This window comes from Balearica regulorum, chromosome 5 (genome assembly GCF_011004875.1).
Source record: "Balearica regulorum gibbericeps isolate bBalReg1 chromosome 5, bBalReg1.pri, whole genome shotgun sequence".
Taxonomy (NCBI): Eukaryota; Metazoa; Chordata; class Aves; order Gruiformes; family Gruidae; genus Balearica; species Balearica regulorum.
The window spans coordinates 51377165-51397771 of record NC_046188.1 but is presented as its reverse complement, the minus strand read 5'-3'; the positions used below and the strand labels follow the sequence as shown (position 1 = coordinate 51397771).

General features: G+C 44.4%; 2 protein-coding genes across 14 annotated transcripts in view; one reads left to right on the top strand and one right to left on the bottom strand.

Annotated features, from left to right (window-relative positions):
- Positions 1-12270, bottom strand: part of TSPAN4 (tetraspanin 4) — a 468762-nt gene extending 456492 nt beyond the window's left edge. For 6 of the 11 annotated variants that reach the window (XM_075754869.1, XM_075754876.1, XM_075754871.1 and 3 more), the window contains exon 1: positions 12133-12270. The gene's annotated coding sequence lies outside the window, so the exon portion shown is untranslated. Of the gene's footprint in view, positions 1-12061; positions 12083-12132 lie in introns of those variants that run through there. The other 5 variants (XM_075754865.1, XM_075754873.1, XM_075754872.1 and 2 more) reach the window with 5 other exon arrangements.
- Positions 12194-17711, top strand: POLR2L (RNA polymerase II, I and III subunit L). Of its 3 annotated transcripts, none has more exons than XM_075754882.1 (3): positions 12194-12461; positions 12983-13090; positions 17239-17711. In XM_075754882.1, exons 2-3 carry the CDS (start codon positions 12996-12998, stop codon positions 17345-17347), a joined length of 204 nt encoding a protein of 67 aa, XP_075610997.1. In that variant the 5' UTR covers positions 12194-12461; positions 12983-12995; the 3' UTR covers positions 17348-17711. The 3 variants fall into 3 exon arrangements, with proteins under 3 accessions (XP_075610997.1, XP_075610999.1, XP_075610998.1); XM_075754884.1 differs by lacking the exon at positions 12194-12461 and adding an exon at positions 12466-12534; XM_075754883.1 differs by lacking the exon at positions 12194-12461 and adding an exon at positions 12541-12676.
- Positions 17712-20607: the final 2896 nt, after the last annotated feature.

Sequence of the window (20607 nt, the reverse complement as noted above, 5' to 3'; positions counted from 1 at the left end):
CCCTTCCTCAATCCATAAAGTGGCTGTACGTGTGCTGGGGGGGAAAGCCATTCTTTCACCCACACACCAGTTTGTTCCGCAATAGAAGCAAAGAGTATTTGTTGAGCATGCATTTAAAGAAGATAGAGCATCTCTGCTTTAAAGTGACCCCACACACTGGGGATGTAGCTCAATAGAGAAGCAGAAAAATACATCTTCTTTGCAGAAATGCAAATACATTCAAACACACCTCTAGCCAAGATGCAGACAGGTGGCATACTTTGTGTAACACCGCGCATGGCTAACGTTCACACGTGCTACAGATAAACCATCACACTATTCAGTTGTTATAGAGCTAAGCAGAATACACACACACTCATCTTCAGAGGTTTCTCAATACAAACAGAAAAAGCTATCTTTCACAGAATACAAGCACTTTCTTAATACGAAGCTTTTTAGCCTCGCTACTGAGAATGGCAAATGTCATAAATCACGAAAAGAAGAAGTGAAGCAGCTTGACAAGGTCATGCAAGAGGCCTGAGGGGAAAAAGTCCTGGCTGGGGGGACATCCCAGGGAAGAGAACCCATGCCCATTCACTCAGCATGCCACTCATCAGGCCGGGGGTACAAGGGTGAAAGGTGGAAAGATGTCTTTGATTTATGCCTGCTTGGGAAAGAGCCAGTTTAAGGAATCAAAATAATTTGGGGGTCCTCAAAATACTCAGCATATCCTAAAGGAGATGGGAAAAGTGCTCTCCAAACAGCTTTGGGGAGAGCAGAGGTATATACAGTTAAGTACCATTTTAGATCAGACAGATTCGAAGGCAAGCTGCAAACAAAACTGTAACCTTGATCTTGCTGTTCTTTTTACTTAGGAATGCAAAATGAATGCAAAACCCCAACCAAACCCATCAGTCCCTGGGCACAGCTCAAGCAGCCTATTGTTCCGAAAGGACTTATCAATCACTACAGACAACCCTCTCTGATCAGGTCATATGATTGAAGGCTTTACTTTATTATTCACTCACACCACCACCAAGCAAAGCAGCAGCAGCATATCAGATCAGACAAAGGAACTGCTACCCTTCAGAACAGACTCCTGAATAACTGCTCTCTGATGTGCACGTGTGTGATTTAGCTGCGTGCAGTGGAAATGCAAGAGTAACATGCCACGTGCGCCATTACTTCCCAAGTTTAAAGAGGCAACACAACCAAAAACAACCAGGACATTCAAAAGTCTTGTTAGTCTTGTATCTCAAGTTTATTAAAACTTCACAACTATTTAACCAAGTATGTTGCAGCATTCCCAAGTACTCTACACGTGCTGAAGAGTGTGAGAAGTGCTGGGTAGAAGTAAGAGATGATGGAAAACTCTGTGAAAGCTGGCCCTCCACAGCTCAGTTCCATCTCCAACACAGTGTTTCATCAGCGTGCAGGCCTCGGGGCTTCTCTGTAGCAAGCTGGAGACCCTCCCTCAGCTTTCTAATCCTGGGGCTACTACACCCCACTGTTGCCCAACCCTCTGCTACTCCAGTGCCACTGTGTTGTGATTAAAATGCTGGAACTGGCTCTTGAATGAAAAAGAATTCACCTGCAAGCAAAACAACTTCAAAATTTATATTCATAAAGAATGTCTGAGGAATGTAGCGTCTCCCCCTTTACCCGCTGAAACATAACAGTTCTTGGTCTTTCATACAAAACATGCCGTAATTTCTTTCTTTCCTGCAGAGCAGTCACTGTGCATGTGTCTACCACTATTACCTCAATATTTTTTTCAAGAAGCACTTCTCTAACAAAAAGGAATTCACTTGTACAAAGCAAACTGTATCGCTTCTGCAAAATTTCATTTGAGAATCCACAGTTAAAGTGCGGGACCCCCGTGGTTACCAGTTCTGCAGTGTGATAGCTTCAGCATCCCTTGTGATATGAAGCATGTCACCTTAACACATCCTTAAGGTGAGAGAACAACCAAGCTGATTGGCTTCATCACCCTAAAGACACACAAAGTGACATACTTAATCTGATGAGAGGTGCTAAACCAGTGCCTCTTAATATTTTATGAAACATTTAGCTGTTTATAATTTTAAAAACAGCAGCTCAATAAACAAAGGGATGGAACATTCCCTGTGGATGGCACAATGATAGGTGCACAGCAGCCCACTCCTCTGAGTGATAACATGATATCCCATGCATTGACTCTGTCCTCCCCACGTCCACGCTGGAAGCCCCCTACACTGGGAGGTCTCAAGCTCTGCACACCAACAGGCATTTTTCCAGAAACAGCTGTCTTTCACCAGGATGCAGCACATAGCAGGGACAGCTTTGGAGCTGGTTTAGGACATCCTGCTTCCATAGAGCACCTTAATCTGGCCACAACAGGCTGACATGCCCAAGCCGAGTAAGTAGTTTTAATCAGAAAAAATACATTTTCTTCCCTACCTGGTCAGTTCTGGAACAAGACTACAGTTACAGACTTTCATGAAACATAAAATGCAAGCATCCCACTGCATTACTACTGCACTCTTGCTTTAAGCCTACCTGCTTCCTTAAGTAGCCTCTACTGACCACTATCAGAGACAAGGTACTCAACAAGATGGATCTTTACTCCTACTTATAACAACCATCTTTTATTCCCACTCCATGAAAGCTTGCAAGACACAAGACCTGCCAGAAGAGAGATGGAAGGAAAAGCCCAAGCATCAAGTTTAAATACAGACATAAGCATCCTCAAAAGGCCCAAAGGATAGCCTACAGCTGAGCCTGCTCTTTAATTCTTTGCTCCAAATACATCCATCATCACTTATGAGAGCCTCAGAGATAAGACTTCAAAAGTAAGTTAGAAAATCCATCCCCCCATTCCTTTTCATTGGATTTCAGAGAGTCATAGATGCCAGGGCAAACCAGCAAACAAGAGGACTGGCTTGCTGCAATCTCTTTAAATAGAAATAAATCTTGATGGGAGAGGACCTAATTGGCTATTACAGAGACGTGGTGGGATAGCTCCTCTGACTGGAGTGTTGGGATGGAAGGGTACAGGCTCTTTAGGAAGGACAGGCAGGGCAGATGAGGAGGGGGCGTCACCCTCTACATCAATGACCAGCTGGAGTGCATGGAGCTCCACCTGGGGATGGACAAGGAGCTGACCCAGAGCTTATGGGTCAGGATTAAAGGGAGTGCTGGGGCAGGGGACATCATAGTGGGGGTCTGCTACAGGCCACCTGACCAGGAAGACCAAGCAGATGAAGCCCTCTATAGGCAGATAGGAGCGGCTTCACACTCACAAGCCCTGGTCCTTATGGGGGACTTCAACCACCCTCACATCTGTTGGAGGGACAATGCAGCTGAGCCCAAGCAATCCAGGAAGTTCCTGGAATGTGTCGATGACAACTTTCTCCTCCAAGTGATAGAGGTGCCCACGAGGAGAGGTGCCATGCTGGACCTTCTTCTCACCAATAAGGAGGGCCAGGTAGGGGATGTCAAGCTCAAGGGCAGCCTTGGCTGCAGTGACCACAAAATGGTGGAATTCAAATTCCCCAGGGCAGTGAGGACAGCAAGCTCATTACCCTGGACTTCAGGAGAGCAGACTTTGGCCTCTTCAGGGATCTGCTTGGTAGAATACCATGGGACAAAGCCCTGGAAGGAAGAGGGGCCCAGGACAGCTGGCAAATATTCAAGGGTCACCTCCTCCAAGCTCAGGAGGGATGCATCCCAACAAAGAGGAAGTCGGGCAAAAACACCAGGAGGTCTGTGTGGATGAACAAGGAGCTCCTGGGCAAAGTCAAACAAAAAAAAGGAAGCCTACAGAGGGTGGAAGCTAGGGCAGGTAGCCTGGGAAAAATACAGAGAAACTGTCCGAGCAGCCAGGGAGCAGGTTAGGAAAGCCAAAGCCCTGACAGAAATTAGTCTGGCCAGGGATGTCAAGGACAACAAGAAAAGCTTCTATAGGTATGCTAGTGATAAAAGGAGGACGAGGGAAAATGTGGGTCCCCTCCGGAATGAAACGGGTGACCTGGTTACCCAGGGTATGGAGAAGGCTGAGGTACTCAATGACTTCTTTGCCTCAGTCTTCACTGGCCAGTGCTTGAGCCACACTGCCCAGGTCACAGAAGGCAGGGACTGGGAGAATGTAGAACCGCCCACTGTAGGAGAAGATCAGGTGCGAGAATATCTAAGGAACCTGAAGGTGCACAAGTCCATGGGACCTGATGACATGCATCCATAGGTCTTGAGGGAACTGGCGGATGAAGTGGCCAGGCCACTCTCCATCATATTTGAGAAGTCCTGGCAGTCCAGTGAAGTTCCCACTGATTGGAAAAGGGGAAACATAACCCCCATTTTTAAGAAGGGGAAAAAGGAAGACCCAGGGAACCACAGGCCGGCCAGTCAGTCTCACCTCCGTGCCTGGCAAGATCATGGAGCAGACCCTCCTGGAGGCTATGCTCAGGCACATGGAAAATAAGGAGGTGACTGGTGACAGGCAACACGGCTTCACTAAGGGCAAATCCTGCCTGACAAATTTGGTGGCCTTCTATGATGGGGTTACAGCGTTGGTGGATAAGGGAAGGGCAACCGACATCATCATCTACCTGGACTTGTGCAAGGCATTTGACACTGTCCTGCGTGACATCCTTGTCTCTAAACTGGAGAGACATGGATTCGATGGATGGACCACTCGGTGGATAAGGAATTGGCTGGATGGTTGCACTCCAAGAGTTGTGGTCAACAGCTCAGTGTCCAAGTGGAGACCAGTGACGAGTGGTGTTCCTCAGGGGTCGGTACTGGGACTGGCACTGTTTAACATCTTTGTCGGCAACATGGACAGTGGGATCGAGTGCACCCTCAGCAAGTTTGCTGATGACACCAAGCTGTGTGGTGGGGTCGACACACTGGAGGGAAGGGATGCCATCCAGAGGGACACTGACAGGCTGGAGAGGTGGGCCTCTGCGAACCGCATGAAGTTCAACAAGGCCACGTGCAAGGTCCTGCATGTGGGTCGGCACAATCCCAAGCACGACTACAGGCTGGGCGAGGAATGGATTGAAAGCAACCCTGAGGAGAAGGACTTGGGGGTATTGATTGATGAGAAGCTCAACATGAGCTGGCAGTGTGCGCTTGCAGCCCAGAAAGCCAACTGTATTCTGGGCTGCATCAAAAGAGGTGTGGCCAGCAGGTCAAGGGAGGTGATCCTGCCCCTCTACTCCACTCTTGTGAGACCCCACCTGGAGTACTGCGTCCAGCTCTGGGGGCCCCACTACAGGAGAGACATCAAGCTGTTGGAAAGAGTCCAGAGGAGGGCCACGAAGCTGATCAGAGGGCTGGAGCACCTCTCCTGTGAGGACAGGCTGAGAGAGTTGGGATTGTTCAGCCTGGAGAAAAGAAGGCTCTGGGGAGATCTACTTGCGGCTTTCCAGTACCCAAAGGGGGCCTACAGGAAAGATGGAGAGGGACTGTTTATCAGAGAGTGTAGTGGCAGGACAAGGGGTAATGGCTTTAAGCTGAAGGGGTATAGATTTTAATTAAATATTAAGAAGAAATTCTTTGCTGTGAGGGTGGTGAGGCACTGGAACAGGTTGCCCAGAGAGGTTATGGATGCCCCATCCCTGGAAGTGTTTAAGACCAGGTTGGATGAGGCTTTGGGCAACCTGGTCTAGTGGAGGGTGTCCCTGCCCGCAGCAGGGGGGTTGGAACTAGATGATCTCTAAGGTCCCTTCCAACCCAAACCATTCTATGATTGTGTGACCTGCTCATACATCCAGAGAAAAAAGTCCCCAGCCAAAGACAGGAAGTACATCAGAGACAAAAGCACATCCATGAGGTCAATGGGAATGCACATGTGGCTTTCACCATGGAGGAACACCACTTTGGGGCTCCTCCCTTCAAGCATTAATAATTGACAAGTCCTGGCCTCACCTCAACTTCATAGTCCATCCTTTACTCTGGAAGGAAAGATTTGACAGAAATGAAAAGCATTATCCCAAGAAAGGGATTATTCTGTCATCTGAGGACACTTGCATGGAAGAGCAGAGCTGATGGGCAGCTCCTGTGATCTTTCTGATTAAAATGCTGCCTCAGGATATTACTCTCCCCTCCCAACATGAAACAGTCAATTAGGCTGTGATATATTCATGTAATAAAGGCTTTTTCTTATAAAATATGTCAGTCCAAGACTGGCAAACATTATACTTTTGCCTTGAAGTGACCTTACTGAGAACAAACATGACAGATAAAACCAGTCCTAAACTAGTTAAATACTGACATCTGAAAAAGCAGAGAATTGAGGGAGTAGACAGGTGGGTTTTTTTCTCAATCCCATCTCAGTGCTTTAAAAAAAAGAAAGGGGAGGGGGAGTAGGAGGAATTAAGGATGATAAGCTATTTCCATGAAGGGCTATCTAGCCTTTTCATTATTAATTTTATATACATGTACATACACACACGTATATGTACACATACACACACAAAACTACACTCATCTGCCACCTACAACAACCTCTACAGGTACAACAGTATATTAAACTGAACAGCGCAAAATTCTGTTCATGGCATCAGACACGATGATGTCTGATGATCACCATATGATGACCATCAACAGACAATTCTTAGACCAGTCTCTTACACTACATAAAAAAGTCATTATTAAAGCAAGAACTGCCTTTGTGGAAGACACAATACAGATGGTCCAGTTATGCTTCTCCATAGCAATGCCCTGCCTCCAAGGGCCCAGAGCAAACAGGAGGACACCTGAAATAGCAGTAACATAAACAAGTAGCAGGGAAGGCTCCATAAATCTTAGAAAGCTATTGTACACCACCACTGCTCACCATCTCCTCCCAGTTTGTTAGTAGGAGCAATCACTAGATATGCCACAGAGATTTTTAAAGCTATCTTTATGATTACATGTACACTGTCAAAGTCCCAGGTACACAGCACCATCCCAGCATCCTAACTCCTGTCCAGTGAAGCAGAACAAAATCTCTGCCCCACAAAAATAGCAAGATAAAGTCTCTGTCCCCTTCTCAAGTAATAGGCAGTAAGCTTTACATCTAACACAAGGACACCTTAAATCATTTTATGGAAAAACATTTGCATTTTTGGATGCATCTATGGGACTTCCTCATACACTCTATTTAGCAGAGACATCTGTTACTCAATGTATATATATTTCATATAAATCCCACCCTCCAAATCCTTTCCATCGGTTGTCACTAATGAAGCTTTGTGTGCAAAACCAAGCACATTCTGCCCCCATTAGGAAGCCAATTACAGCAGGAAAAACAAGCAATTAACAAGGTGTAAAATAAACATCCTGCCACCTGCCTTTTAATAGCAACCCCACTTCAAACAAGTCACAGTCTCAGCACAGCTTTCAGAATTGGCAACTGATATTATATATGTATTTATGCAGCAGCTGCTCTTCATTGCAACAAATATTAGAGGCTTACCAGATAAGGTCAGCATATTTTAAAAAACATATAGCAAGTATTAAACCCTGCTTTGAGGCCCCGAATGTTGCTTTTAATGAAATCAGCAGCATGAGGCTTGTCCAGTATTACAGTGAAGCTACAGTCACATCCCCAGCTTAGAGAGGTTTCTCTTAATATCTACTTGCTTAGCAGCTTCTGTACTTCAGATTCACTAAATCCAGGGGCCTGAGCAGCTATTAAGCAGCATGCAGGGCAATTAAACAATGTAAAGCTCTACAGAGTAGACAAGTCTTTCCTCGTATCATCCCTGCCTCTCCTTCTTGGCTTTCTCCACCTCCCTACCATCACATATAAAGCTATATCCAATTGTGGGGGAGAACAGGACATAATGGGGCAGAAAGCCACCCACTCAAAAATTCAAAGGGAAAACAAATCAAAATTCCAGCTTAGTCTTTGCGCCTTGAGCCTTCAATCTTTAGAGGGAAAGGAGGAAAGTCCTTCCAAAGTCACACTAGCTAGCTCCAAAGGGAGCCACTTTTCTTTCCCTTGTGTGGAATGGGATGAATGACACACTTATGAGTAGTTAACCAGGACTAGAGAAAGCCCAACAGTAAAACTGCAGGATTTAATAGACTTGGAGTGGAGAATGTGCCTGAGAAAACAGCCAAGCTTCGTCTTGCATGATTGGGGGTTTTTTCCTATCTTCCCCTCTCTCTCTGGCTCTCTACTGCTACATAGTTATTTGTTAAGTTTTCCGCGTCACATTTCAGTTCCTGACTAATGTCCTATTTAATCACTCATTTCAAAATTCATGCAAGTCTTCTCTCAGGGTTCTTCTCTCTCTGGCTTTGTTGAGATCCAAGGAGTATAACACTGAATATGGTACCATGAACTTTTGCAACCATGTACACAATCCTGATGCATTAGAGATGGAGTGAAAACTGGTAACATGTTTTCTCTAAATAACCACAGGAAGCAACAGGAAACAGAGCTTTTAACTATAAACAGAGCCAACAGGGCTAGCCACAGGTTTATAGGAGGTTGCAAGTCCTGATCAGTAGTACCAAAACAATCCTTTACTGAAAGGTTCTCCTACAAAGTCCTGAATTCAAATAACAATTCACTACCCTTGAACACAACTGCTACGTAACTGGCAAACTAGATCTTAAGAGACCCAAGTCTTCAGTTCTGGTGATTACATGTATGCAGAAACAAGCAAAGTTGGAAGGGGAGCAATCACAGAAGGTGAAAAGTAGTGATAGGTGAAAAACTTGTGAAGGTGCACACCTAAACTTGACCTGCTGCAATTCACAAAGAAAGAAAAAAAAAACCAAAAAAACAAACAAAAAAACCACCCACCAAACAAACCAAAAACAAAACCAACCCAACAACTTTCTCAGCCACTGGTTTCTCACGCTACCAGTGTAAGAGCAGAGATCCCACAACTCCTTCTTACAGCCCTAATTACAGGGACAAGGTCACAAAAGACACAATCTGCCAACATGAGCTAAGAGAAGGTCATATGGCCACTCAAGCTCTAAAAGTATGTTAAGAGTAGTTCAGTCAGTCGTGTCACTTAACTAACTTTTTTGGGGTTTGCTTTTTAAACACGCAGCAATATTTTCCCTTACATTTTGTGGATGGGAGAATAGGAAGCAGGATCTACTCCTTAGTCACCAGTCTAGACTTTCAATACTTATCATCACTAACCATGCCATGGAGCAGTCATGACTAGCTGCATTTTGTAGGTCTAAATCCACAAAAAAATGCCAAGAACAAGTCTCAACCCAAAAGTGATGGGGGGACAGAACACCGTCAGCTTTCAAAAGTTGTTTAGATCACAAGAAGTAGTCCTGTACTGCGTTAACCAAGAAGTGTGATATATTATCTGCAATGCCCCACAACAAAGCCTCACATGACAGAAGCTGCTCCAGAAGCATATCAGAAAAGCAGTCCACAGTTCTTAAACTTACTTCAACTCAATTAATTTTAGAGAAATCTCTTCTGCTGAATTCTGAGAAGCACTCCAATGGGTTTCCTGACTATCAGGCTGTCTGAAGGCCCAAAGAATCAGCAGTTTAAGGACTGCTGTTTGTCGAGGGCGGCAAGAAAGCAGAAGTAGGATGAGAACTTACAGTGAGAAAGACCCATGCAGTTCTAGGATTAGTTCTAGGAGACAGGACTCTAATTCTTGCAGTTCTTCTTCAAAGAATAATTAAAGAGACCTAATTCTCCAATTCTTCCAGTCCTCATCCCTCTTCAGAAGGATGGTTGAAGCGACCAATTTGACTAAATACTGAACCACAACAGCTGAGCATCTGCAGTACCCAGCTCACCTGAAAGAGAGGAGTTGAAAGCTGCCATGCCACAAATAGCTCACTCTGCAGAGCCACTCTAATCAGGGTGAGCTACAGCCCATAAAACACTAACTCTGATTCATAATAGTCACGTGTGTGTGCACTGCCCCCCCCAACTCTTTTAAGACTTCTGCAGTTTGGCAAACGATCAGATTAAGCAGAGGATACATGGGGCAGAGAATGTTTTCAGTATGTAGCAGTCTCTCCAGGTCACAGATCATAAAAATCCTTACATTTTCTAGGATCAAAGAAGCTACAGCCATAATAGACCAATTAGTTCATTAAGATCAGCACCCAGCCAAAACAGGTTACCCAGAAGAGACGTAACAAAGTTAAAGTAATACTGTAAGAACAAGTAGAGTAAAATTTCTTTGAAAAAAAAGATGCTAAGCAAAGTCAGATATGAGAACTAGGTCTGAAAGTTAAAATTCAGTTGTGTTTTTTTAAGAAATAAGCAAGCACATTTCTTCAAGGCAACTGTAAGATGCTAATCTACATCTAATGATGTGGCTCTGCCATGAAGCCCCCTGTAACAGCCCCTCTTTCTCACTCCCAATTGCAAATTTCTATCTCCAAACACAAATGTCTTTCACTGCACAGTTCAGTAAGAAAATTACTTTGGAGTCCTGGTGCTGAAAATGCATCAAAGCACAATCTTGAAATTCTGAAACACACACACACACCCACCCACCCACCCCCAAAAAAAAAGAAATCAAAGGAGAAAAAAGAAAAGACACAGTTTGGCTCCTGCTGGCCTACAATAACAATAATGATAATAATCTAGACATCACAGGAGGTTCATCTACCCTCCATGCCAAGTCAATTCACTCCCTTCACAATTGTGTATAATTGATCCTGGGACTGCAGAAATTACTGTCTTTTCACTAGAGATCAGAATTGTAAAAATGCTTTCAAACAACCTCAAACCTTTATTTGTTAAAACAAAACTATTTGCTCTTTTACGGTTCAACTTAGGTCTGGCATTTCTGTGCAGAGGGTCAATAATCCAGTCGTTCAAAAAATAGTCATGAAAGACGTATTAACATAAGCTGTGCATTAAGACACAATTATTTATATGCTTGACAGTAATGGCTCTGCACTGTGCACTGTATCTACTCATGGATACTTCAGCAGGAAAATAAAACACTTTTGGAGAATTTCTGCTCTGCCGAAGGACAATTAGCATAACGCTAACGCTGTAACAAGAGAACAATAAGGACTGACAGTTTCGGACTAATGCTTCTTCCCAGAGTCTCCAAAACACCAGTGTCTGTCCCTAAACTTTGTAGCCATCACAGCATGCTTCCCTTTGCTAAGCACACATAGTCTGTGCCTAATGCTTCCCCAATCCTTAGATTAATGAACTACAAGTAAACAGTTTCAAGATGCATTATCCTTTGCTACCAAATCCCCGGGCTTGGGCTACCCAATAAAATCGGTTGCTTTGCCTGCAGCCAGCCATTGCTTCTGAGCAAGGGGAACGTCCCTTGTCCCTCAGATACCAGGGAAAACGCTCCTATTCATGCGGGCTGCGTCTGTGGCACTGCCCTCGAACAGCAGGCAACACTTCAAGGGCAGCGTATACCTCTGTTGAACCGCTTCATTTTTATTTTAGCCATGCACAGGTCACAGCAAGACGGAGCAACGTTAAAAGTTAAACGGGACAGGGTCAAGTCCAATCTGACCCCAGAGTTTAAATAACTCTCGGCTAACCTGCAGCCACGATAGCACCCACGACTTGACTGGGATTCGAGGGCGGGTTTGCCTTCAAAAAAATAAACACTGTCCGGGCTGTGCAGAACAACGAAAGAAACAATAACCCCTTGGGACAGACGGCGGGAAAGCGGAACGGGTTATAAACCCGGGGACGGCAGCCGCTCCTGCCTTCTCCCGCCTGAGGAAGCGCGGAAGGAAAAAAAAAAAAAAAAAGGGGGGGGAGAGGCCGCGACGCCGTGTTTCCAGAGACGCCACCGCGAGCCGACTGTTTGGGGGTCCCAACCGCCGCCCCCTCTCCCCCCCCACGGATCCCCTCACGCCCTCCCCGGGCCGGCCACTCCTCAGCCACGGCGGTGGAGGACTCTGCCCGCTGCGAGGACAGGCTCTCCGGCCGCGGAGCCACCGCGGGCACCACTACGTCGGAGCCCCTACCCGTAGGGAAGCGAAAAGCAGGACGGGTTGCCGCGGCGTAGTCCGACTCCATCCCACAGCCCTGCCTGCCTCCGCCCCCCCCCCGCCGGACAGCGCTGCTAAGTGCCGGGCTGCAGCCACCAGTTGCGCTTCCCGCCCCAGACGGCTCCGGTACCTCAGCCAGGATGGGATGATAAGTCTCGTCGCTGCAAAAGCTCTCTCGCAATGCAACAAGTGCCCACCCACCTGGGAACGATGAGGAGAAGGAGGAGCAGGGGCGGGCGCCGCACTCGGTCGCTCGCACCGCCGGTGCCGCCGCTCTGCGCTCCCGGCGCCCCAGCTGCCACTCAGCACGCCACACGCGAAACGCGAAAAGAAACCCGCCCCGCGCGCGCACTCTCTTGAGCCGCCCGGGACGCCGTAGGCTCGGCCGCTACCATCCCGCCGCCCTGCGCAGAAACAGGGGTGCGACGGGCCGCCTGCCGCGGTGGCTCGCCTGGTGGCGGCGCGCCTTTCCCCGCCTTGACGCACTGGTAGTGCCCTGGCAGCCGAGGGAGCGCGGAGGAGCTGTTGCGGTAGGAGTCGCCTCACGGGGTTACGGACCCCTCGGTGCTACGGCGGGCCTGGGACCTCCCTCGCCGCCTTAGGGTGGGGTTCGTGGGATAACTGGGACCAGTCTCTTCCAGGGAGACCTGGCCTGGCGAGCGAGGCGTCAGCCTCGGCCTGCCCCAGCTCTACAACCGCCTCTTACGCCACCTCTAGACCTGTTTCTGCCGGCCACGGGGCAGGGGTAGCCGACTCCCGGGCTCAGGCGCTGGCCGGTTTTCCCAGCGGCAGAGCGTCGCTGCCCGCCGCTTTACTCGGAACTGCCTCAGGTGGGAGGTGGTGCGGGCCTGACCGTCGGCGGTGAAGCGCGACCTAAGCCGCGTTGCGCCGCTCTAATTCAGTCCCTCCATAACGCGGACTCTTCTCTTGCTTACTGTCACGTAGTCTGTTGAGCCGCCGTTTGAGACTTGTACGCGTTATGAATTTCCTTTCTTATATTTGGGATTTGGTCATTTCGCAGCGGTGTGACCTGTATTTTTTAATCTTACAGCTACAGTGCAAAAATGATCATCCCAGTCAGATGTTTCACGTGCGGCAAAATAGTTGGAAACAAGTGGGAAGCCTATCTTGGCCTTCTGCAAGCAGAATATACAGAAGGGTAGGTATTATTTCTGTATGTTCTTTGACTCAGATTTTAGATAAGATTGCACAGTGTGTAAGATATTTAAGTGCAAGATCATGGCATTACAAAGTAACTGTAAAGAGGCTAAAAACTACATACACATTCTGAGGCTATTTAATCAGAGGTTAGAAATTATAATAGGTAATAAAGTACTTCTCTACCTACTGAATCTTTCTGAGTAGTAGTATGCAAGTTGCCAAGTCATAACCTTCATACTAGTCTCAAATGTTTAACTCTGTATGGAACCAGAAGGAAAGAAACAAGCAGTACTGTCAACATTGACACCAGTGTGGTTTTTTTTAAAGGTGAGAGAAAGAAGTTAAAAGTATAAGAAGTAACTGACATTGTCAACAATGTATGCCCATTTTAGGTTTTCTTAAAGCATTTTATATTCGCTACCCAAAATTGCTAACCTTATTTGAAAGCACTGCTTTGCAGCGGGAAAGGGGAAGTTTAACCGCCCTAGACTGATAGTCCTAACAATTCTATTTTAAGAAGTCTATGCATGCTTTGCATAGCCAAAATTGCCTTTAATAGTTCAAGGAGGGTCTAGCTGTGGTGAGACTATTTCAGACAGGTTTGAGAAGGTAACTCTTGAGAAATATTTACATTGTCATCAAGTTTAACTATGAAGAAAAAAAACCCATGGATGTTCACAATTCAAAGGAGTGAAAAAGAATGTTAGAAGTTTGAGAGACTTCCCAAAGTGATGTTGAACTGCTAAGTAGAAAGAAAAGAGTATTTGCTTTGCATTCAAATGGTTAGGGTTACTAATAGGTTTTTGAAGGAACTTATGTCTATGAACTATCAGAGAAATGCGTATTAATAACACAGATTTCACTGCCTTTTCTCTGAAGTAAATCTGAAAACATTCCTACAGTTTAGGTTACTATTTTGTCAAATGTTAAAACAGTGGAGCACAGAACAAACAGGGAAGGAAAGCTTTGGGTTTTGAGCCTCGTCTGAACTTGTAGGAAGTTGCAGTTATTCTCTGTGCTTCTCACTGCTTGATGTGGAGTTTGCAGGGGAAAGATGTCCTGTCCCCCCCCCCACTTCTCAGTTTCATAAAAACAGTCCAGTGAAAATCATTTGATACTTTTCCTAAATCTCATTACTTCTGTGAATAGCCTTTTTGGAGTGCATTTGTATCCCAGAAGCTGTCAAACATAGCTGAGTAGAATATTGCAGCTGCTAAACTAAACGTATTTGGAAATTTCCCACAAAAAAATAATTATTTTTTCTTCAATTTATGGAGTTAAAAGCATTAAAATAGTACAGATTGCTAATCATTTCTCACTAATACTTAAATTTAGCAGAACTATTCTGGTAGCACTTCTGACCTACTTTCCAAGTATTACATTTTAATATTTTTCCTGTCTTCATTATTCCTCTGCTTTTGTATGGGACAGGAAGATGTACGTTTGTCCTGGTTTCAGCAGGGATAGAGTTAATTTTCTTCCTAGCAGCTGGTATAGCACTGTGTTTTGGATTTAGGATGAGAATAATGTTGATAACACACTGATGGTTTTAGTTGTTGCCAAGCAGTCAAGGACTTTTTGGCTTCTCATACTGCTCTCCCAATAAGAATGCGGGGGGGGGGCCCTGAAGAAACTGGGAGGGGACACAGGCAGGGCAGCTGACCCAAACTGGCCGAAGGGATATTCCATACCATATGATGTCATGTTCCATATATAACTGGGGGGTGGGCCAGGAGGCAGATCAGCTTGCAGTCTTGGGAAGCATCAACTATGGTGGTGAGAAATTGTGGTGTTCATCACTTGTTTTGTGTATTCTATTATTATTATCATAATCTTCCTTTGTCCTATTAAATTGTCTGTATCTCAACCCATGAGGTTTTTTTCCCTTTTCCATTTTCAGTTCTTTCCCCCATCCCACTGGTTGGGGGGGAGGGGGAGTGAGTGAACAGCTGTGTGGTTGTTCTAGCTGCCTGCCTAAACCACAACATTGTTATTGATAAATGCTCTCTTGAAAACAATTACTATCATCACTGGTGTGATTCTGCGATGCCTGTTCAAACTCATGCTGTCATGGCATTGTAAGATCAGAAGCAGAGTTTACATGTATCAAACAGTTAAAATCTTACAATGCAGTGTCAGAATCACTGTTAATAGTGGCTTAAGAAATGGGTGGACAAAATGGAAGACACAGACTTATCTAAATAATTTGAGGTTAAAAAATGACCCACACCTTTCTGTTTGTCCCTTAAAATTGCTCTTTTTCCACAAGTTCTTGGAAGCTAAAGGAAAAGGGAAATACAATTGAAGTTGTTTAGCTGAAATGTATAGTATGACTTCTAAAGTTGTGATTAATATTACTATTTTGCGTCTCTCATAACTGCATTTGAAAGTTCAGAACTTTCTACATAGCTCTTCAAACTTACATATCAACAGATATCAGATGCTTTCGTTCTCAAATGTTTTGCAAAATTTAGGTATCATATTATATTGTTTATAATTTTTTTTTAAAAAAAATACCCTGTTCACATAAATAACTTCTGCAAATGCTAGTCCTAAAATGAATAGCCCTGCTATTCAAGCCCTTGAAAACTGTTGATAGGTACAAGGACTAATTGACGTCATCGGAGAAGCTGCTGGAGTTTGAGTCCATGCAGTTAGACTGTACTGCTTGAAGTCAAACAACCTTTTACCATGGTCCAGCTTACGCAGAGACTTCCTTTCAGGCATCTGTACTTTAGAAAAGTATCTATCAGCTTCTTCCTACTGTGGAATTACAGGTTTAAGGAAATTACACTTGTTTTAAACAAATGCTGGATTGTTGCACTGCATCATAGAAATCTAAAGACCTGAGATCAGTCATATTTCATGAATGTCAAATTCTGAAGGAGTATCAGACTGGCTTTATGGTTAATAGGTTGGTACTAAAGAGCTTGGATAGTGTCACTTATCTTTAAGAGGTCTGATAGCAGTAGCCACTTGAGACACATGCAGTGGTTTAGGCTAGGATGACTCATACATTCTCTACCCAACCATAAGAATCTTGAGCAGGCACTCAGAAGGAATTAAGTGGAAAGACTGTAAAACACAAATTTCTTGTTGAGCAGTCTGCACATCCTTATTTGTATATTTGTGGGGAACAGGTTGTATGAGTGAATACCTTCTTATATGGGAACTGGAAAGGATTTTAGCCTTCCTCAGAATTAGCATCTCATCCATATGTGGGGTAGTTTGCATTTTGAGTTATTTTAGTTGCTATGTATCTCTCACCCTTTTAACATGGCTTAGATCACAAATTTATCTTGTCAAATAGGCAAGTGTCATCCTCAGTTTACAGAAACATTGTATTGTAACAGAGCTTAGAGATGCTAACAATAGCCTGGATAACAATTTTTAGAGATGCTGTTCCTTATTGCTGTGTCAGGAGACTGTCTAGTGCCTTTGTGCTGCCTTCTGGCATGCAACTAGCAGGAGCTGTAGCCGGCAGAGGTAATTATGGACTGTCCAGGATTTTAAGAGGAGTGGAGGTGACTTCCTGTAATTTCAGAACTGTGTTCTTGTTACTGCATTCACACCTCTTGGTTGGATTTTTAACCAGATCAGCTCCTCTCTTTTCTACAGACTTTTGTAAAAGGAAGACTGAGTTACTGTAACTAAATAATTGCGGTTCAAAATGTACCATATCTCAAGTCTTTTTTCAGCTGTGAAGACTAAAATTTTATTTTCAAACACAAAATGCTTGCATCTCACTTAACCTTGCTGTTTCATGACCAAATACGCCCTCATAAGTAGGGTAGTTCAGAAGAGGAAATTCATGAGAGTTAGTCTGTTACCGTTCTATTCCTATGGGAGTTCTGCAGACTTACCTCTGAAAGTTCGGTAGTTGTGTCAGCTAGACTCCACCTTCAATAGAAGACTATGTGCTCTTGCAGGCCAGAGAACAGGCAAACACCCTGTCAACAGCAGTAAATGGAAAAGAACATTAACAGCACATACTACATTTCTATTTCTTAGTTTGAACTGCAAACAAATTTTCCTCTATGACTAAGCTCAAAGTAATCAGTATGTTGCTTAGAAACACTTACAAGTGGTTCTGGCTCACTTCATCCTTTTTTTTTTATTATTATTATTACTGTTGTTCATTAATAGAGATGCCCTGGATGCCCTTGGTTTGAAGAGATACTGCTGCCGCAGAATGCTCCTAGCCCATGTGGATCTGATTGAAAAGCTTTTGAATTATGCACCCCTGGAGAAGTGAGATGAAAAAAAGTACCATGCTGCAAGCCATGTGGAACGTATCTCTAATTCTAAACGTGAAACTGGACTTCAGGCAGTGAAGGATGAAAGCCACCTGTAGTACAACCACTGAGAGATGTTTATCTTCTGGAGAAAATACTGCCCCCAGCCACTAACCTCTTTCAAGGAAACAAAGGAAAGATGAAGTCCACTTAACCAAGATTTGGAGATTAAATTAAAAGTTTGGATGCTTCTTTCTAAATCTGTGTTTGCCATTGTTTTGTGAACTTTTAGATGCTTCTGCCAGCAAAAAATAAATCTTTGTTCATGTAGAAAAATTACTATATTTTATAAAAATGTTGAAATAAAGGAGGTCTTTGCCTGTAGCCTTCCTGCAGTTTCTGGATGGAGTTAAGCATATGATTAGATCTTGCCATTTGCTTGTGCTGGTTACTTTGAGGTTAGGAGTACTATTAAGCAATCAGTTCAGTGTTTTGCACGAGGTAGGCAAGGGGATTAGAAACATAGGACTGAAGCTCAGGGTTCCAGTGACAGGGAAGCAGGTAAGTTTGGTAAGAATGAGGCATTACTCCTGAAAGCTTCTGGAGCTAGCAGAGTGCACTTCCCACTGCAGTTAAAGTGAACTTGCGGTCTCTACTCCAATTCTTATACAACACCGGGGCAGCTGTATATTAGACAAAACAGGGAATCAGATGGTACAGTGCCCTTCATTTAGGTAAAACACGGATGAGTGTTCCCATAGAAAGCACTAGATGTGAGAATTTACACATGCTGGTGTGAACAGGATCAAAGTCTTGATCTTGCCAAGCACCTGCACCACTCTGTAGCTGGTACGCAGGCAAGCTTTCCACTTGTTAGTCATTTCATTGGCTTCACATTGTGCTGCATGTGTGGTGTGGCACTGCCTGGCCAAACGGGGAGTGCTCTGCGCTCTCCTTGTGGAACAAAATGCTGAGAGGTCAGCTGAACGTGCAAGTTACCTACACTGAGAGACAGGCACTGACCCTGCCAAAAGGTCTCACCTTCCTGTGACGCTATCGGCTTGAAAGCTGGACTATATTTCACGCTGTTCTCTGACATCCAGAAAATGCATCATTCCAGGTGCATGCGCACAGACAGACACACCCACCTTACCTGAAAATGACGGAGGCCAATTCCTACATCTCTGCATGCTCAGGATTCTGTTCAAACACAGCATTAGCCCATATGCAAATATAGGACAAATCATCGTTACAGCAGCCTTGTAGAAAACAGTGGAACAGATGACAATCCCTTAGCTTGCAGTCTGTTACTCCTCAGTACAGTTAAACTTTTGGCACTTGGATATCACACTGCTGGGTAAGAAGTATCTCTGTGGGTTCTTTTCCACAGTTGAAGAACTACAAAAAAAGGTGGTTAGAACAAAACCTGGTTTTCCACAGATGGTAATTTAATGCACTTACTGGGTCAAACTTGTATGCACAAACCTTAAAACTAGATTGTCTCACAAAATAAATGGCAGGACAGCTTGCCTTTGGCTATCACCCCACCAATCTTCACACTTGAACTTGCTTTTCAATTTAGTACAAGGCAATAGTAGATGTTTCCCATATTCAGCAGTTCTTCACTGAAGACATTTTAAAACCATATGCTTTATTCTAATGCAAAGAGAATTAAGCAATTAATTCCAGCATTTGTTTCATAGTTGGTTGGATAGCTTATGTTCTGCATGCCTGCTGCATTAGCTAGCTAAATGCACTTTAAAAAAAAAAAACCTTCTCTTTCAGGCTATGTTTTTTAAAAGGGACACTATGAAATACAGGATGACCTTTCCAAACTGAACTCTTGTAGGACATGTTTCCATGCTACAGTGGAGCGTTACATGGAGATACGTGCCAGCTTGTTCACAGAAAGATCGAAACGCTGGGCCCAGCGCTTGTTCCATGAGCTGTACTGAGAAAGTGCAGCAGCCCCGGCTGGTACGTCTGGCAGAGGCAGCCGTGCATTATGCTGTGCGGAAAGCTGTCTTGCATCGGTGCCAAAGAACTGGATTAGACAAGCCGACGGGACTTCGTTTCTATCTCCAAAAGCAATTTTCTAATCTAGTTTTCTGCTTTAGAATAACACGTTTCTTTTCAAAGCTGTTGCCATGTTGTCTGATATGAAAAGCTATGGCTCTTAAATACTTAAAATGAAGATGCAACTTGCAAAAACACAGCAGGCCTCATTCATAAATTCAAAGGAAAGAGAAAACCACCTTGGTTGCTCTCATTACTGTTTCTCACAGAAAACACGGTGCAGTGGAAGCCAGTGACAGTCTGGTGTCGGTCCATCAGACGTTACACAAGGAGCAGCAAAAAACCTGAGTAGCAAGACTAACTCACAGCAGGCATTAATATTAGCTCATGCAGCACGTGACAACCTGTCTGCATCACAGCTTTTCCTCAGGAGTTTGCAAACACAGCATTGACCAAAAAAGCCATTTCTGTAATGTGGCAAAGCAAATGGTTTATCATGTTCATACGAAAGGTTGTCTCAAGAGTTTTGTCCTTGGGAGGGTTAGGAGCAGAAGCAGAGCTTAAATCCTGCTCTGTAAGGAGGCAGTGAATTTTTCAATGGATTTCTATAAATCCCAGCTTTCACCCCTGGTCTTTGGTAACTAGGAAAGTAATTCCCTTTTCACTGTCATTTCTCCATGCTTGCTTCTGCAGCTGTTAATAACATAAGCATATTGGATCTGCTTTCTAACCTGCCATATCTCTTTGAGAAGAGCCATTAAATATGCTCACAACACCTATACCTTTTAAAGCCAATGTAAGAGACACATGCATATACACAGAAGGAAAAAAAGCCTCGGTTTTATCTGAACCTTAATAAAAAAGAGCCCTTAGCAAAATAACAGATAGACAGAAACGGCAAAAAAAGATAAATTGTACTGAATATGCAGCCTTTAATTGCGTGCAGAAATCTGTCAGTTGGAAGACTGCTGAAAAAAACCCCAAAAATCCCACCAGTCCTCTGCAGTCGTTTATTTACTTTATTAAAGCATTTTGGAAATTTTTCAAGTCTCTTTTGAAAGACTGTTGCAGGGATCAGGTATTGGAAAAGCAAACAAGCACAATCAGAAGTGTAACTGAAGAACCCCCGCCATCCAGGCTGCAGCCTCCCTGGGGCCAGGGTGGCCTCAGGCAGGACTTCCACACATCACTATCATATAAAAATAATGAAGTAGTGCCTGAGAAGCACATGATGGGCTGAGGTCATGAAAGTGCAGAGGAATCT